Source organism: Rhopilema esculentum, chromosome 19, assembly GCF_057945365.1.
Source record: "Rhopilema esculentum isolate cy_ngs chromosome 19, ASM5794536v1, whole genome shotgun sequence".
NCBI lineage: Eukaryota > Metazoa > Cnidaria > Scyphozoa > Rhizostomeae > Rhizostomatidae > Rhopilema > Rhopilema esculentum.
The window spans coordinates 3,186,655-3,206,197 of record NC_142833.1 but is presented as its reverse complement, the minus strand read 5'-3'; the positions used below and the strand labels follow the sequence as shown (position 1 = coordinate 3,206,197).

Sequence of the window (19,543 nt, the reverse complement as noted above, 5' to 3'; positions counted from 1 at the left end):
CACGATTTACGAAATTTGAGCTCCTAAAATGCCTCTTGTTCTCTTTTAAGATCAGTACCTGACTTGATTTCTTTGAAGTCACCTACATATTCCTTAAATTAAAGATTTTGGTCATAAAACATTGAATTATCAAAAGATTCTTTCCATTAAGTTGCTAATTTCAAAACCTCAATCAGCATTATCCTCTATCATTTAACGTGCACATAAAGGGATGTAATCTAGCAAGAAAAGAATGCTTGTCACCTGTGATGTAGCCAAAACGGAACCCATACAAAGATGATTCTAAGAATCTAAGCAAACATCATCCTATTTTTGATTGGCATTGAAGAGTAATTCAACAAAATTTCAATAGTTAACTCATTATATTCGCATTATTCAAAAATAACTGGTTACCCCACTATTTGAAGCTGACAATTCTCCCCTATCGTGGACATCCTTAAAAATACCCTGGCTGGAAGCAAGAAGATTTAGCAACCCCTCTAGAAGAAAAATTAGTTGCAAAGGTTTTCCACTCTGCCGGAGCATGAAGGGAAATTCTATCTTTAGCCACACCCAGTCATCCTCTCCCAAACACACGGACGCACACACACAAACTTGACTCCATCCCTGGATGTCTCCCGCAGCAAATGACACATAAGCAGCTATGCACCCACTACTTAATGTTAACAACCAGCTCTGAACATGTGTCTTTGATTAGGACAAAATCATTTATTCTTGAATTTTTAAAAATGATTGAAATGATACGCGAGCTTCTTGGCAAGCGATCGCCATCTACGGTTGAGGGTACCTGCTTAGCTAGCATATGTTTGAATGGAAAAAGTCGGCGACGCTGAATAGTTTAAGGGGACTCAAAGCAGATGTTTAAAAAGCGCATCGCTATCTGGCAAATGAATATCATCTGTTAGCAATGAAAATATGAAATATTCAAATTAAAGTTATGTGAGAAGTAAAAATACATCATTCTGTTGATACAGAACAAAAATATATAAATAAAATCCCACTCAAGAAAGCGACAAGGAAAATATTTAGCCCTCCTTAGAATATCGTAAATATCGTTAAAGAGATGGTTTGGTTGCCTAGTTGTATAAATAATATGAAGAAAGGTATTCCCAGAAAACATTTACAGTTGTTACAGAAAAGAAAATAAATGACCATTCTACCAATCTAAAATTTGGTTATATCAAAAATCAAACTTATTTGCCGTTGATTCACATTTAATTCACATTTCTAATTTACATTTACTAGTTGATACGAAAAAAAACAATCCGATGAGAAGAAATGTCCACTTAAAGTTTAATTCTCCGCTTTTCAAAACCCATTCTTGAAGCGCATTATTGTCACGTATCATAGATTAAATGGTAGTTAAATGATTTAAGGTCCCTTACATGTGTTTCTCTATCCTTCGTTCTTGATTTTGCATCCGGAAAACTAGAAATCGGCGATTTACGATGAAATTTCACCCTTATCCAATCGGAAAAACTCGTTAACCTCATCATATTGCTGCTTACCCTTCGCTTCGAAACTTCTTCTAGACCATATTCGAGCTGAATCGTTAATAGCTTCGTAGCTGTCTATGATAATTCGAAAGAATAATCATCCTATGCATCTTTAATGAGCCTGGTACATCGTTTTCAATTCGAATTATACTGTCATTTGGCCAACGTGTGCACTCCCGTGTCCACCTTAAATCTAGAACAATCTCAATTCAATCCTATATGGTACCTGTCTACTCGAATTATGGCAAGAATTGACTAAACAAGGAGACAAACATCTAGTTTCAGCAGCAAGTCTGTGTGCTTTTCTCCATCGTATATTTATCAAAGGTTAATAATTCAAAATCTTTCAAATTATGCTTAATGCAACAATTGCTGTGCTTTAACAGAATACAACGAACTGGTAAATAATGTGTTTTGCCGATTGTCAAAGTAATACTTAATCAAATGGGCTTTCAATAATCAGAGGAATTTTCCAGTTGAACTACCAGTTCGAAAATCTTTCCTACCCTTTTTCATTAACGTCTTTGGCGAAAACCTATTTTACCTGCTGTATCTTTCCACAATGTTTCTCTGAGGGATTACCATTCAATTTCAAAGGCCATTATCCCATACGTCTATCTACCATTCCTCAACTGTCAATATATTATCAGAAAATAGCTATTAAATTAAACAAAACTAATTGACGATTCAAATCTATATGTATGCTTTGAATTTCTCGAAGCTAATATACGCTTCAATTAACATTAATAACGGAACGATAAGATAAAACTAAGACAGATAGGAATGTTTTGATGAACAGGTTATTGTTAGTTGTAATTCTGTTTTAGTTAGCCTAACATGACATCTGTCGTTATTGCGTTGAGCCATGGTGAATTCTCAGTATAAGGTGGTTTTCAATTGGTCATTCAAACAACCACTATTTCCAATAAAGATGAAAACTACTTTAATATTGCAGCACGGAACAAGGATAAGCAAAACCTTAACGTACAAAAATAGCCTCGGTGTATATAAGCTACCACATTTATGCAATTTCCAGATCATTTACCAACAAAATATGACAGAACTATACTATTCGAAGACTGATATTACTGCAAGGCTGTCCATAAAGCCGACGCAGAATCCTTCTAATCCCTCCTTAACCGAGCCAGGGCTATCAATTTTGCTTATTTCTCACTGCAACTGTGACACCTTAACAGCTTGATTATAATATATATTACTAAGATAATTCGATATTCTTCGAAATTAATTTAAGAAAGCACAACTTGCTACGGCTAAAACGATATAACATGATTCCTTCCAAGACATTTTCTGTGATTTGTTCATAATACAACCTTAACTCATTAATTATCTATTCGTCCATTTATATATCAAAAAATCATTCATTTAATCGTCAGTTCGCTAACAAATTCATTCATTCATCTATTTATTCAATCATCCATTCATCTATTCGTTCATGTGATTTTTATTTATTTATTTATTTATTTATTTATCAATTAATCAATTCGTTTTATCATTTATTCGATCTTTCAGAATTATATCCATACCTTCCTGGTGCTATTATAATCTAACATTGACCGACTTGTTGCAAAATATATTTCAGATGTATAAATACGTTATACATATTTTTTTAAATCGTGCAAATTAACTGAAAGTACAGAAGAAGTTGAAGGACAAGAAACAGGAAATCAGCAACGATTCAATCGAATAGTTTTGCAACGAAGAAACAATCAAACAAACAAGCAAACAACCCAACAAGCTCCCAAGCAAGCAAACATTCAAACAGGCCAGCAAACACTCAAACAGGCTAGAAAACAATCAAACAGGCTAGCGAACAATCAAACAAGCAAGCGAACAATCAAACAAGCAAGCGAACAATCAAACAAGCAAGCCAACAAGTAAGCAAACAAGCAAACAATCACATGATCAAACAAGGAATCAAGCAATCAAACAAGTAAGCAAACAACCAAGCGACCAAACATACAAGCAAACAGACAAACGACCAACAAGCAAGCAAACAATCAATCGACCAAACAAGCAAGCAAGAAATCAAACAGGTAACAAATAACAAATAACCTAAAAATCAATAGCCAAACGTTATAATTACGCAACAAGCGCTCTCTAGAGAAGATAGTGTAGGCGTGTCAGGTGAATGGAATAGACTTCCAGTATTCCGTAATTTGAATACGTGCTATCTGCTGTTGTATTAGCAATATGAGGGAAAGCAGATTCGTGGATAAAGTGTAACTGCTATTAAGAGTTTGCATGACGTCATCAAAATGGCCCTATACCGAAACTCCAAGCACGTCAATTCAGAAGCCGATCTTCTGTTTGGTTCAATCATTCTCTAGAAAGCCTTGCTCCTCTTACGACGTCAAGTAAAAGAATAAGAACCATAATTCAGAAGAGAAGCACAAAATTTGAATTGCCTAGGGGATATGAAGTGTGAAAAATTCTAGAAAAAAATGCATTCTAAAAGGCTTGCAATGGTCGCCGATTTTTCGAGTACTCCAATAAAAATCAAACACCAAGAATAGATACTTTGTTCGATTTAATAGTAAATCCCCTGTCGAATGTCTCAAGAGAAAGATGGCACATGCAAAAAAAACAATGGCTCTGCCATATGTTGAAATATTTAGTTCACGCTTTGAGATCTCCTCAACACAGTATAACGATTGTTGGCCAAAGGAAAAAAGCTTAAAAAGAAGCAGCTGCTAACCATCGTTAGAAAGCGAAGAAAAAAAACTGAGCAAAGAGTCACAGAGACCGATCTAAAAATGATTGGAGGTGTATCAGTTTTATAAATGAAACTGTTTCTTTTGTCCAATGATTCAATAAGAAGTTTATATGAGGTCTATCAGCAGCAAGCAGCAAGCAGCAAGCAGCAAGCAGCAAGGAAAACAAATTTTTAGGACACATTTCTTTAAGTTGACCAAGCGCACTCATGACAGTCGAGCAGAGCCGTCACTTTGAGAGGGGGGGGGGGGTTGGGTGTTAGTGGTGTGTGACATTTGTTTTGCAAGAAATTTCTATTGCAAAAACAAGGAGATTAATTGCCATCCATGGGATGCTTAGTCGGCAAATTATCAAACTTTTGGCAAAAGAAGGATAGCTCACCTACATGTTCGCAAAATGAGACCTAGAAACTCCCTTTAAACATAGAATTATCTACAACCCTTCAATGGAAGCCTACTGAAATTCTTCATTGCTCGACCCAAAGCTTCCACTTTAGGGTCTCGTACCACAGGGAGTCGAGGCAGACTTGAAAAAAGGGGCCTCAAAATAAGCTGACATAAAGAAAGATGCTTTGTACAAGCAAGATACAGCTTCGTGTTGCAGAAGGAAATTGTGAAAATTTTTGCAAAAGACCTTTTGAAAATATTAGCTTAGCAATGGCAGATTTCAATCCCAATGATGAAGCATATTTTACACGCGATGATGAGACAAAGTAAAGCCTTCTCGTCGTAATGAGGGGTCTGGAACTGAAATTTCATCCATAGCAACATAAAGAAAAGGTAAAGGTCTTTTATTCTACCAATTTTATGCACAAAATTTCAAAAAATTTGGCGGAGTAACATAAAATTTTGACTCAATTTCAACTGCCAGTAGGCTCACAAAAATCAACATTTTAAATGCACCTAAAACAGGTTAGCATCTAGCACCAAAAGCAATAAAAACGCGAGACTCACACATCAGACACGAGGCTCTTGAAAAGAAACAAACGATACTCGATGGCTTGCGTACAAAACAGGGGTTCTCAAGTATTACAAGTGCCGTGCCAGGAAAATCATGTAGATTTTCTTCTGGGGCCACTAAGTTATCAACTTTTACATACCTTGTGTTGAAAAAAGCTGCTCAAAATAAAATTCAGGTCTTATAGCAAGCTAAAATTGGAGATAAAATAGGCAGGCCTATTATTTCGTGCTAGATTCTGTATTCATAAAATCTATTCAGGGTGAAATAAGTTTTTGGAAGGTGTATGATATGGCCTGGCTGAATGCTGGAGGGATTGGCCCAATGTGCACTTCACGGTGGATTCACAGGCTCAAAGCCAGGGACAATTTCCTGGGTGGGAGGTGTTGCTACAGGCCTCAAACTGTAGCATAGAATACAAAAACAAACAATAGTTCACATAAAATTGTGCAACTTTACGTTTCTTGTACCAGATTGAGTTAGAAGTTCGTTGTTTGCCCCCACTGTTCAATTTTGAAGTTGGGCCGCTAATCTTCTTTAGACTCTTGTAAGGTCGACTTGAAGGTCAGATCCAAGGACTGTGAAGAGTATTTTAAGGAGAGGGCAAAGGGGATGATTTTGGATGTAGTTAGTTTAGGCCGTCACCATGGTTGGCGGCATGAAAAATTTTAGATTTTACTAATCCAAGGATGGCCAGAAACTTGATCTAACTAGAATTTAAGGGGAGAAAATGCAAGGCAATACTCTTATTACAAGGTTTTTATAACTAAGTTCCAAGGTTTTATCATTCAGATGTTGACATGAAAAAAAGAAGGGTCTTGCAAAGGAAATGTTTTTGAGCAAAAGCATTCGGCTGGCCGGAAGAAATCTTGTTGCGGGACGGAGTTGGCCCGTGGGCCGGAGGTTAATATAAAATGGCTGATATAATGGCTGATGTAAAACAAATAACAGGCGAGACAACAACAGTAGGCCAGATGAGGACAGTCGTATTTTCCAAACCACGCAGGACAATAAAATGGTGCACGAACTCGAAGTCCGCGCTCTGAACTTTAAAATTGGCAGGCAATGTGTCCTACCAAATTATGTGAGGCCATGGCCCCCTGTCCCTTATCTTTTTGGCGCAGCTCTCAAGACTACGAATTCAGCACTATTTCTTTCTGATAAAATCTACGGGACGGTTTTCAAAGCCATCTGAATGACTTTCATTTCAATTTTTGAAAAAGGATTTTTAGCAGCTTTTTGCAGGCATTTTTTGTCAATTTTGCTAATCTTACAGTGAAGTAAATGCAAAATTTACACGGTCCAAGGCATTTTTAAACGACCAAAACATGTGCCCTGGTCCCAGATTTTTTAACAAAATTGTAAATTGAGGTAGAATATTCAGAGCACTAAATTTTGCTTCCTAAAATGCCAAGAGAGAGTTTAAAATCAAGTTGAATTACCCGCAAAGTTTTTTGTTATTTAATTGTCAAGGATCCAATATACAGTAACAAGTACTTGAAACAACTATTTGCTGGCTATATCTTACATATTGAGGTTTCTCATCGCTTTGGTATCTATCAATTTTGTGCCAATCATATCCCATCATATCGGACATGCAAAAGATCATTGTTTTTAACTAGAGATATGAATTGGGTGTGATAGCTTATTTTTTCACGGCACATCAAAGGCAAGGAAAGATCTTTTTGAGTTAGGTGAGGACATTCAAGCGAATTCACCAGACCTACAATGCCCCTCTCCCCTACAGAACAATGTTGGTTTACTATCAAACGGGTTAGGATTTTAGGAAGCACTTTCTTTTGCGCTTCTTTTATGATATTTCTCTAAATCATCGACATTGTTTTAGGGGGAAGGGGGAGGAAGTAGCAATCTTTTCCATAAAAAGAATGAAAGATATCAAATGCAGCGTAAATTGCTGGGTGTTCCAAGTACTTTTGGCAGGCATTGTAGGACTAGCAAGGTCCAGTTTTAAAAATCCAACAAATTCTTCAATTATGTACTGGCCATAAAACCTTTGCCACAGTAGCCCTCAAGAATCCGTACCATGGCAATAACCAGTGTCTCCAGATGATGGCAATGATTCACCCTTTAATCTCAATCCTTTTTGAGATTGCAAATTTTAGCTTTGGATTACGCTTTTATTGTTCGACTGTTGCAAGACATATTTTCAAAGCATGTTTTGTTGCGGAATGATATATATTCAAAAGTAGAAAGAGCTGGGTAACCATGAAAACAAAAGTTGACTTTCCATGAAAACAAAAGTAGTTTATTTTCAACAGAAATACTATAACATAACTATAATTGATAGAATCAAAGACACGATTCAAAGCTATTTTACTTTGTTGCTTGTCACGTTTCATCTTAGTATTTCACATCTAATAGTCGATCTTTAAAACCCTTCCGAATAGATCTCCAATCTATAAATAACACAATTTTCCCCAGCTTAAAATGTGTGTAAATAATACGATAGCGGGAGTTAGTTTTTGAACCATTTATTTTTGGTCATGTTAAATCATGAAACATCTTAATATTTTGTTGTCACTGTATTGATTCTGATTTATTTTTGCAATCCTTATTCACCATGTGTTTTTTAAAAACCAAAACGCAGCTATATTTTAATAGCTTCTCGTAGATTGAACTTTGAACATTATTATTTCCTCAACAATATCTTTTATCTAAATGCCTGATGATATTGTAATAGAAAGTCTGCTTCAATACGTTCCTTGTAATTTCTTAAGATGCAACTTTCTCAAGATGTAGTGGAAGTTTATTATTACTATATATAAACCAAAATCAATTTTCGACAATTCACGTGGCATTTCTCATAAATGGCGCTTCGTACACAGAAAATGAAGTTCTTAGATTGAGCCTTTGCTATCAATGCAAAGAGTGCTATGAACCACGAAACTTACCGATTCGAACTTCCTAACTGCATAATTCTGTTCCCATTTTAGTGAAAACCTGACCGTCTGAAATCCGCTTTTTCTTTTTGTTGACATTTTGATGGTGTTGAAAATGAGATTGAAGAAAGGTCTGGACGGTTATTTCGACTTATCGGTCAGTTTACGGACCAATGCTTTCCTTTACTAGATTAATATAGCAAAGTCTGTTGCTAAATTCTTTCACGTGTATACAATATTTGCTGTGTCAATTGAAGGCAATTCCTGCTTCTCGTGCATATAAGGCATCTGAGTCGCTGATCATTAAACCAATTAATAATTCATGTATGCATGAGCAGATGATGATTTTAAAGTCGCTTAGGGTCAAGTCATTTTTAAGAATAACAACCATTAATGACAGTGAAAAGCAGGAGTTAATTCTATCCTTTCTATGGAGTTATCTTATCGATCTTACCTACTTCTTGATGGCTAATCTGTGTGTAGGTTATCATCCTACAAGAAATTGCAAAACCGAATCTCAAATTATAGAAAATAAAACTTGCAAATAACAAACGCCAAAACAAAAAAATATTCTTAAAAACCCAGCTTTATTAACTAATCCGGAGATTGCTATCTTACAAAACGACAGTATAGATTTGCAGTCCAAGCTCTTTGCGCAATAAACTGATATGAACCGTATCTTTATTGGCTAATTAAGTCCTAATTCATAATTATTATAACATTATAATGAAAGGAAATTGGAATTCAGTAAACATCTCTAGGTTGTAAGGTAAATCAACGGTACGTGTTCACCTTCTGTGGCGTAACCGAAGCATACCTTTTAGAAGATTTCATTTAATCAAGCTTTCAAATAGACATGCTCTTAGGTACCCAATAGATGAAGGGTCGAAAAAGGGGATAATTGAATAGCGGATGAGGATTTGACAAAACGTGGGGGGAGAGTTAGGGTTAGGGCTTGGTTAGGGTTAAGGTTGGCTTAGGATTAGGGTGTGGGTTAGGGTTAGCGAATCGAGGTTGGAAAAAATGAGGGGGTAGGAAAACCTAGGATAATGTCGAAATGAAATTCTGTATTGGATAAAGATTTAAAATACAAGGACGAATATCGACTAACAATAAGTAAAAATCTGGATAATTTGATAGATTGGAAGATTTACAACAAAAATATTTTTCTGTTCAGCCTTCGAGGACCATGAACATAAAATATTAAGCGGGGGCATCCTTAGAAAAGTTGGGGGACTTATTAAATTTTTGAAAATAAGCATTGGAGTTTATTAAGGAACTGGGGGGCTCTTCATTTCGTCCACTCCCGCTTATTCCCCCACCACATGATTTTATCTGATCAGATCTCACCCTCGAAACTTTTATTTTCTCAAGTCAAACTTTACAAGCCCACCTTCCCACCTTCCCCTTATCTTCCGCTCATCATCCCCTTCTTATATCTTCCTTCGTCATACAGGCACATTTTGCTTTACCGTTACTGTCATTTGAGGTAAGACTGACGCTATTGATGAATCTTTCGTTGGCGAATGCTAACACAGACAATTTATTTCACCAATTAAAATATATGTTCTGCACGGAAGTTCAGAATCTTTGAAGTATACTGTTAAGTAAAGCCGATTAGGATTATATCCAATGTTTTATTTGTGTTACTTTGAGCAATCTTTGTTGCCTTGTGTGCTTTTAAAATGGAATCATGCATTTGAAAGAAAATTGATTGCTAAAAGCTTTTGATTCACTCAATACTCAACAGACACCGATGTTGGAGACAAAACGACGAAAGTAATCACCCATAGCAAATCCCCCTTTGCTAGGATTTTATTCAAATTTAGAAACAATTTGATGTACCACTAGTCAAAACAAGTTTGGATCCAGTCTTTAAGCTCGGTTAATCCTTCGATAATAGACACAATATTCAACTATCAGAAAACTTGCACTTACATGGCTTCTGGCTCCAAATAATGCCAGTAATGATGCAGTCGGGGGAATATTACCAACAAACATTTGCAGGGTATTTTTCTTTGAGAGCTGAACTTTCGCTATCAAGAGAATCCTTAATCCAGACAAAAGCGAACAGTTTGCCTCAAAAATAAGTGCAGGAAAAGAAAATAGCGCAATTGGCGTATGAAATGATCAAGCACCAAGAAAATGAAATGTTGTAATGAAGTCATAAATAACACTTTACATGACGTAGAAGTTTGGTTTATTATATATACGGAATCCCCGGAAAGTCTGCTAATCGCAAGAAAGACCTTAACGATCAGGATCAGCTGAAAATTAAGATACCAGGCAACGTAAAACAGTCACAAGCTTTCTTGGGGAGACAACCGAGTGAAGTCTATTGTGTGTGTGTCTTGGAGCAAAAGACCATCCGCATTGAACCAATGATTATTATTATGCATACGTTCATTTTTTATAAGAAACTGGCTATAAGAAACGAGTACTGGACAGTCAGGAAAAATTAAGAAACTTCAGTACTCGAAGCAAAAAAATTAAAAAAATATCAAATCGTGATAAAACTGAAAACAACGAAATTTTGTAAAATCCAAGAACAAGATTTCCCTATTGGCCTAGAACTTAAGACACAAGGGATAAAAATATACTTTCCACATCTAAATACAGCTTCGGAACGAAAGCGAATCTCTTGACGGGATAAAAAAGGTCTCGAGCATTTCATAACATCCTTCGTGACATCATAATTAAGAAACTCTTAAGAGAATTGAAAATTCCAGAAGATTAAGAAACTGAAGTTCTCAACATAGACCCTTGTTTCTTATAAAAAAAAATGAGTGTACTCTTCGTCTCAAAGATTGGGGCCGGCAGTATAAAAATTGATAACACAAAAATTAGAACAGACACCCTTCGAAATGACTCCTATATCGAACTCTTCAAAACTTCTGACTTTTTTGTAAAGTAGCAGAGTCATGATGTCACACAAATCTTTCATATTTCGACTTTTGAACAGCAAAAGATCAAAAACCACGGAATGTAAAAAACTACGACAAATCTGGTTCAGATCGTCAACATAAAATACTGGTGGTGAAAGGCTGGATGCTTGCTAAAAAATTGCTGTTTTGAGAATCATTTGAAGGAGTATTAGCCAGTTGCGGCGCATAGGGTTGTTGTGGTGGGTACTTGACCCTATTCACTTCTGTCAATGCATGGTCCACATAAATCTTCTGGTACAAAAACATTGGCTAGGGATCGATCACATCTTTTTAAGACTGACCTAGTTGGTTTTTCATTTTAAGAAGAAAAATACACCTGGCATAAAGTAGTGGAAGGAGACAACTAGGGTAGTCTCGTGGACCACGCCTATTATCCTTGCACTCTGCAGGAGCTTGCGCCCACAATAGAAGAAACATCTGGATTTACCGTTGGTACCTGCGCGTTGGACATTCATATAAAGTATGGACTAAAGAGGGAAGACGCGAAAAAGAACATCCATTCCCGTTATCCTTTGGGAAGCTTCGGCAGGTGAATTAGACTTATTTCGTAAGCAAAGCTTCGCTAGCCTGGGAAACAAACCAAATGTGTGCAAGTGGGTGTGTACAGACTATCTAATTGCCTTCTCAGAATTATAATTTTAACTTAAGCATTGGAATTTTTAATGATTTGCGTAGCAAAGCAGACAGAGATTTGAATTGACAATCGATCTAAATTACATACCGTGCGAAACCAAAATATGTTTGTCTCGAAGATGGATCCAAGCATGTGGCACCTGTTCTTGATAATTCCAGTGTGTCCGTTCAATCAAAAAAACGCTTTCTTACAGAAATTTTTATTTGTTGAAGTTAAAATAAGGCTCTAGAACTTTTCTTTTACACAATAAAACTCTTTAATGGAGGGGAGGTATGACCCAACATTTTGCCCAAAACTGAATTCAGTTTTTGGTACTGCCATTGGCAAATCAACAACTGTTCGGATGAAATTGCTGAACGGGATTAAATAAAGACTACCCTCATCTTTTTACAAGAGACTTAGCTCGTGATAAGAACTGAGTTTCTTGATTTTTTTTGTTGATTTCAGTTTTAAAAGACTTCTATGAAGACAGACCTGATTTTCCAACAATTTAAAAACCTTAATACTGCTGATCACCCTCAATCTCAAGAAACTGCTCAAAAAACCTTTCTTGAGGATGGGAACAATGTTGAGAAAAACCTTTAAACAAGTTCGCCAAAAAAACGAGTAATTTTTGTCTTCTATGGATGCTTTTTCCGTGGTTTTTTTCGAACTTGTTGGCAAATTTACTAGTTCTAAGTATCCAATCTGAACTTCAATCTACGTGTCCTTTTATAAAAAGAGCGTATTTAATGTTACGCTTTTTAAATGGCTTTGAAAAAAGCAGACATTTAATAAACTAAAGCTTTTCGTCTGACACTCTTCAGAGTTTAAAACGTCAGAACATAGATCGAAAACTCTACGCTAAGAAATGTATATACCCAGTTGTGGATCGAAATAGGTTTTAAACGATCTATATTCTGACGTTTTAAACTCTGAAGAGTGTCAGACGAAAAGCTTTAGTTTACTAAATGTTTGCTTTTTTCAAAGCCATTTACAAGTTTTGTACCACCAAAAGATTGTTACGTTTTTTGGAGGCTAAAAAGTTGCTAGATATTTGAAAAAAAACCTTTAGGAAACTTTAGCACAGAAAACAACGATAAAAATAAAATACTCGATGCTAATAACGAGCGTAGTACCATAGAGACGAGAGTTTCTGCCCTGACATAAACTTTCTGTGTTACCAATGAGAACTCAAAAGGAAACTTTGATGGAAGTATGAATTATGAACGCGATTCTTTTTAATGAAGCTGAATTTTTAAAGGTACCCTATTGCGAGCATGTGTATGCGTGAGAGTTCACAAGTATTGGGCATAGCATTTTTGACTTACAACACGCATTAACATGTTTTTTGAAAAAAGCATAATTCTTTTGCTTAGCTAAGGTGCTTATCTTAGCTTCGTATAATGGCACCTTTTGCTAATCCAAGGATATATAATGTTTTGCATGGGGAAGCCTAAAATATATCTGATTTGGCTTATGAAAATTTAGTCTGGTAATGTGAGTGTAGTGATGTCTTTGAGGCTTTCTAACACTGCCTAGACGTTGACGAAAACATCTAACTTAATCGAGGTTATCCGAGAAGCAATTCCTCTTGGTGGTGTCACATCCTAAACTTAAATCCCGAAATCCAGGCTCCCAATCCAAAACTCATGATAGGCTATCTTGTTCGAGTATCTTGTTCACTTGGCATAACACTTATCGCGATACATCAGCATTCTTGCAGTGGCGGCGTTAGCTATTACAGAATGGGATGGTAATGGACGCGACGTGGCCAGTGAGACAACGCCCCTTTTGCCTCGCCTCAGTGCTTTGTACCAGGTTAACTTTCCTTGCGAAATTTGATCTACCCCTACCCAGCGCATTTTAATCTGCATTTAGAAGAAATATGTAGACCATGTTTTCAGAAAAATGGGGGGGAGTACCCCTCATATCGCCCCTTGGCGCCGCCATGATTTACAGTTTATATAGAGGAGTTTATTTTATGTTTTGAAGGTGAGAACATGTAGAGAATTTGATAGAAATTTAGTCAGAAAAGAGACAAATATTAGTTTTTGCAATAGAAGCGAAATAAGAGCAAGTAATTTTGGTCAAATTCATCGTAAAGACTTTTTTAGTAAAACAACCTTTATTCGGATCATGACTTTTGACATCAAGAATTAACGGCTTTTCAAACGATTCAAGTTAACCCTTAAAATTATTCAGCTTTTCTAGCCTGTAAAAAACCATTAATCTGATTCCATCGTATATTTATTAGCAATTGGAGACCTTAACGAGGGATTTGTGTTTGAAACTCTCTGTCAAATAATTCCTAATAATTCCAGCAGCCAGACACAGACAATTAGGCACAAAAGATCAAACCTTGCAGAAAAAGCCTAAGGGAAGTTTAATCTTGAAGATCAAAAGGTTTTGTTTTGAGTAGATTTTTAATGGCAAAAAACCTTCATAAATTTAACTGCGTCATAATTATTGTAAACTAAGAGCTTCTTTCACAATCCCTTTAATAAATTCAACAAACGCGGGAGAAACAGCAAAAGTCTGTGGCTAAAAACAGAGATCGATTGCTTAAAAATGAGGAAAGGCGACTTGCCCTGCTGTAGCCTGAAATGACTAAGCAATGACGATAATGTAATATAAACCATAGCTAAGATCAATAGAGAAAAGATATTCCCAAAAACTAAGTTCCATATTTCATTTGAGGGAACTTCAAGCTTCTTTTCCTTTACGTTTTGAATAGATCTCGTACCACATTTGACATGGACCTTGTTGTCAAAAGAGCATAAACATACATCGTTGTATAAACAAAAACTGATAAGGCTACGCTGCAGGGTCTGATTCACTAAGGCGACTTTTAAACGAACCTAGCCTGCGTCACATGGGACGTGAAGCGAGCTAAAACGAACCTCGCTTATTAATATGTTCATTTTTCCAGACTCTTTCCTCTGTGCATATCAAATGTCTGGCCAATGGTAAAGAGTTCAACAACTAGTAACGTCCGTTTATTACGTCAACAATTTAAAGTAGCGGTGTTTGGTTTTTTTCTGTATAAGCTATTGGTTCCGTATAAACCTAAAATATTTCATCTCATGAATACTGGGCTTTAAGTCATGTACTGTGTTCTATGTTTCTATCACTAGTTGCCTGAGAGTTTTTTAATTTATCCTAATATCCTTTTTTAAAGAAAGTAAATTTTACTGAAACATGGGCATAGCTTTTTCTTGTACGGGCGTCAGTGCTACCAATATATTTCATTTGGAATTTTACCCATCACTATGAAAGCCTTTATCTTCCTTTTCCAACCCAAACAAGGGTATTACGCCTTAGATCGATATGAACACAGAAACAGTCACATTGCTACTTATTTGTTGCATAGGCGAAGAAAAGCGGCTTTTATTATGACTGGGTCATATTATGGACAAATAACATGCGTGATAATCATTACCTTTAATACACATGCGCACTGATCAGAACAGGGTTTTGATTTGAGGGTAGTTGGTTGAAGAGTGATTAGTTGGAGGATGGTTGGTTGGAGGGTGATTCGAGGGTGGTTGGTGGGCGGTTTGAGGGTTTTTGGTGGGCGGTTCATTCATTTAACTAATTTGAAAACGTGCATTCGATTTTATCCTTCTGCGGCATTCATGTCCAATGAAAAGTAAGGATATAATTAATTACGTTGCTAAATTTGAAAAAGGCACTTACCATCTTTCCTTTTTCGAGGTACTCCTCCTTCATCTGGGGTGTCATTTTCATCATTTTGGAAGGTGCTGAGAAGCTTCTCTGGCGACCTATAAAGGGACACAACATTGCAAAATGTTCAACAGAAACTCTATTGGAATAATTCTACATAAGTTATAGCCACATAGGCCTGACCTGCAAGTTGGAAGCATCCAGAAACCGGATTCTTTTCGAACATTCTGGAAATTAATACACTTCTCCATAACAATGGTGATGCAACGTGAACATCTAAACATTTGGACTGAATATCCATCTGCATGTAGGACAGCCAAAGGTAGATTTAAAGGGAAAGACATGTACTTTACTAATTGATTCGAATAGATCGAAGCAAATGGTCTTTCCGGAGGCTGTCATCTCTAAACAGTGGAATACAGAATGTTGCAAAAAGGATTCTTTTCCGAATAATGAAATGACTTTACACGAACTCTGAAATAAAATTTGCATTTATTCTACGGGATTCGGTTGCATTCGACAAATTCGTCTTTAAGGATGATGCGTTTCAAACATGTCGGAGACTCACCCAGAAAACTTTTTCAGTTGTAACTATTTTTAAAGTGGCAAATAGCAGGATCCCGAAAACTTGCAGACAGAAGCAGAATGATATGACAAAGTAGCCCCTCATCTTTTACATCTTATGCAGTATTATTCAAAATGAGTTATTTGAACAGATGCTCAGTTACTATCCCTGATTACTTAGCATTCACTAAATTTTTTTAAAATGCAAAAACATTCACAATTCATCTTTTTGATGCCTTCTTTAACCCTTGAGGAACTTTTAGAAAAGCCAATCTCCACCCACTAGCCCAGCGAAACTGCGAGAAAAATATCGACATACGCAACCTTTCAAGAAACTTTCGAAAACGTTTCCAAAACTTTTGCCTCAAAGAACACCATGGACGTCATTGGAACATCTTCAGAAGAAACTGGTAGATGAAACCATTAAACAACTGTGATTTCAAAATGGGTGCTAGATAGGGGCATTGCCCAGTGGTGTAGTGCTAATAAGATAACAAGCGTGGCTTTTGGACAAAATGTTGAGAAAAACAATAGCAAAAGTAGAAATTTGCCAACTTTTTGCATCAATAAGGGGCTCTACACCTCTGGCATAGCCCCGTTGATTGCGCCTACACGGCATTCTGCATTTTACGAGGGCTTTTCCAATAATGGTCTCCATTGAAGGCAGGTAAAATCTAAATAACTTAAATTGGATCATAATCGCTAAGTATTTAGAAACAAACAACATCCCCTGCAATGAAATAAAGAAAGAATATCTTCTTATTGGATTAAAAGTTGAGAAATAAATCACCTCGAAGCTTCAAAAGAAAAAATTCTGACTTCAAGAAACAGAGTTGACCTGATTAATAGAAGAATAGCATTGCCTAAAGTCGTGAAACCAGGCAGCCCCAGATAATAAGTACCCTTATAATAAGGATGTGACTTATATTACACCCATATTGTAAAGTATTTTATGATAGTTACTTAACGGTGACTCGAAAGTGAAGAGTCAGAACTAAAATCTAAGTGAGGTCATTTTTCAAGAGAAGTTATATGTCATTGTATTGTATTGTGTTGTATTGTGTTGTATTGTGTTGTATTGTGTTGTATTGTGTTGTGTTGTATTGTGTTGTGTTGTGTTGTGTTGTGTTGTGTTGTGTTGTGTTGTGTTGTGTTGTGTTGTGTTGTGTTGTGTTGTGTTGTGTTGTGTTGTGTTGTGTTGTGTTGTGTTGAGTTGTGTTGCATCCAATTGTGATGTTTTTCTTTCTGATGAATTATATTATAATAAATTTCTAGCCAAAATATAGTTATTTACGCTTGAAGAAATGCTTAAGCAAATGTTTAACCAAGAAAAATCTTTGCAGTTTTGTATTCCTCTTTGTAAACATTAGAGGGTATTAAAGTGGTGTCTCTGTCATACTAAGGGTGTGGTAACCAGGGGTTCTACAAAAAAAAAATGCATGAATGCTTTTAAGTTAAAGAGGTGAAGTTCCAGTGGTCAATTTCTTCGAGACTGATAAACATCCTGAATCCTCCAATCGGACCCCAGGGTTACTTGCAAAAATGAATGGCTGTATGAGTGTTTATTCAAGGAAGGAGATTTTTCGAATGATTTAGGCTTATTAAACTGCATGGTAGAAAAATATACTGGCAAGATTATTATACACAAAATACCGATAACGCTGTTAATACTTTCCGTGGTGCAAGTTATCAATGTTATTTTTGCTACCAAGATTTAATTGAATTAAAATATGGAGATTATTAATGATTAACCTAGAGAATGATATTTACCTGTAGCTGACACACTCATACGCGGGCCCTTTGAGTCTGTTGCATTGGGACCTTGCAGCTTTATGGGGGGGGGTTCAAAGGGGAATCAATCGAGCCTGGGGCGTTTTGTCAAGATTTATTCAAGATGGAAGCCTAGTTGTAAATCAAGCTGGAGGCTTGTTGTAAATCAAGGGATTCGAAGATTTGGGCTCAAGCGAAGATTTACGGTTATAGATAACGCGATTTTTTATATAAAACAGGACGGCCTAAGTTGCTCCTCCACGTTCCACGCTTACTGCAATCATCACACAACTGTAGTTGATATAAAAGATGGTTATAGACAAATTAAAACAACAACGCATCTTCTCCATTTAGGGAGTTTTCAATGAAATGTAATGGTATGTGGTAAAATTTTGATGAATCTGCATTTTTCAGTTTGTTTTCAAACTTGCACATTTTGAAAAGAATTAACTACCTGATGATCTCAAAACCATTTCAACAGGACTGCTTCCCTAACCATAACCGTAATTTTTGGCTATAACCCTATTGTACGAGGAAGCATAAAAATAAAGCAAAAATGTAGTTTATCTCTGCATTTGTTCATCTTTCTTAGTAACTATATGGACAATAATAGCATTTTTGAAATATTTCATTCTCGATGCTTGCTTACTGATGCAAAACATAGAAGTCACACTTCCAGACTTAGTCTTGTAATGGGATTAATCATATTGTTTGGAAAAACTGAATGGTACAGCCTTGTTTAAGTAAACTGTAGTTCAGGAACAATTTCCCGGAATTTTTAAAAGAATTGACTGTATCAATAACTTTTCTTTCTGCTGGGCAAGATCACAACATACTTTGAAAAACCAAAGACAACAAGCTGTGTCAGAGAATTCAAGTTTCACCTTCGCAAACTTACTTTTGCTTGCAATCAAATTGACTAAAAATTTTACCATGATGCTTTGACATAAAAAACAGACGCTTATGTTGCAATGAAAATTTGCCAAACGGTAAATCTGCCAATTTACTGGCTTCATGTTCTTTGGTCAATCATTCAAAACAACTTCTGTATAACCTTTTCGGTCAAAGAAATTTTCTTCTTGTTACAATGACAATGGTGGTGTTTCAACCGAAGCCTGTGGTTGCGCAATTCTTCCCTGGTTTCGCAACACAGGTAAACATGATGAATTCATGGGAAAACAACATTCAACGTTATTTATAGAGCAGTTGTGCTGTGAAAATCTCTCTACTTACAGGAGAAATTACTGAACGGCGACTTTGCAAGACTGAATCAAACTGAGTGTATGTGTTCAATGTTTTGCTTGTTCTTGCCGCATCATAAAAACAGCATTACTATGTTTGATGTTCTTCATTTGCTTCTGCACAGAACCATCGTATTTGTGGTCTTTAAGACGAATTCACCGGCTTTTTTATTCAGCAGCATGTGATGTTTAAAAACGATTGTCCCGATAACATAGGCATCATTAGCTGAGCTCAAAAGATTGCTGCTGTAACACAATGATGTATTAAACTCCTAAGAGGCTACCCGTCTATTAGCAGGGCTAATCATCCAAAGTTTCCAAAAGTAAGGCGTTTATTTCTAAGGGAGCCATTAATTTAACACGGGGGGCATTGTGCTGCAGTAGAGTAGCAAAATTTTTGTCTATATAGATCAAAAGCTACCAAACATCGAAAGCATTGCATTGATGTAGATTATTAAAATAAATCTTTCAAAGAGGATTAATGGATCAAGTGGTGCCCCATTAACGATGTTTGATCTAACTCAGTTGTGTTCACAGGCAGACTCGCTATTATTGAAAAACCAAAAAGTTAAATATTGTCCTCGTCAGAAATTTCATTCCATGTCACTCGTTTTCTTTGAATATTTCTATTCAAATC

The 19,543-nt window shown here is 36.2% G+C and overlaps 1 protein-coding gene across 3 annotated transcripts in view; it reads right to left on the bottom strand.

Annotated features, from left to right (window-relative positions):
* Positions 1 to 19,087, bottom strand: part of LOC135687956 (neo-calmodulin) — a 28,313-nt gene extending 9,226 nt beyond the window's left edge. Inside the window, exons 1-2 of one of the 3 annotated variants that reach the window (XM_065204593.2) lie at positions 18,899 to 19,087; positions 15,344 to 15,429 (exon numbers count right to left, since the gene is read on the bottom strand). In XM_065204593.2, coding sequence (XP_065060665.1) covers positions 15,344 to 15,397 — 54 coding nt within the window. In that variant the 5' untranslated portion in view covers positions 15,398 to 15,429; positions 18,899 to 19,087. Of the gene's footprint in view, positions 1 to 1,385; positions 2,871 to 8,098; positions 8,364 to 15,343; positions 15,430 to 18,898 lie in introns of those variants that run through there. The other 2 variants (XM_065204591.2, XM_065204590.2) reach the window with 2 other exon arrangements.
* Positions 19,088 to 19,543: the final 456 nt, after the last annotated feature.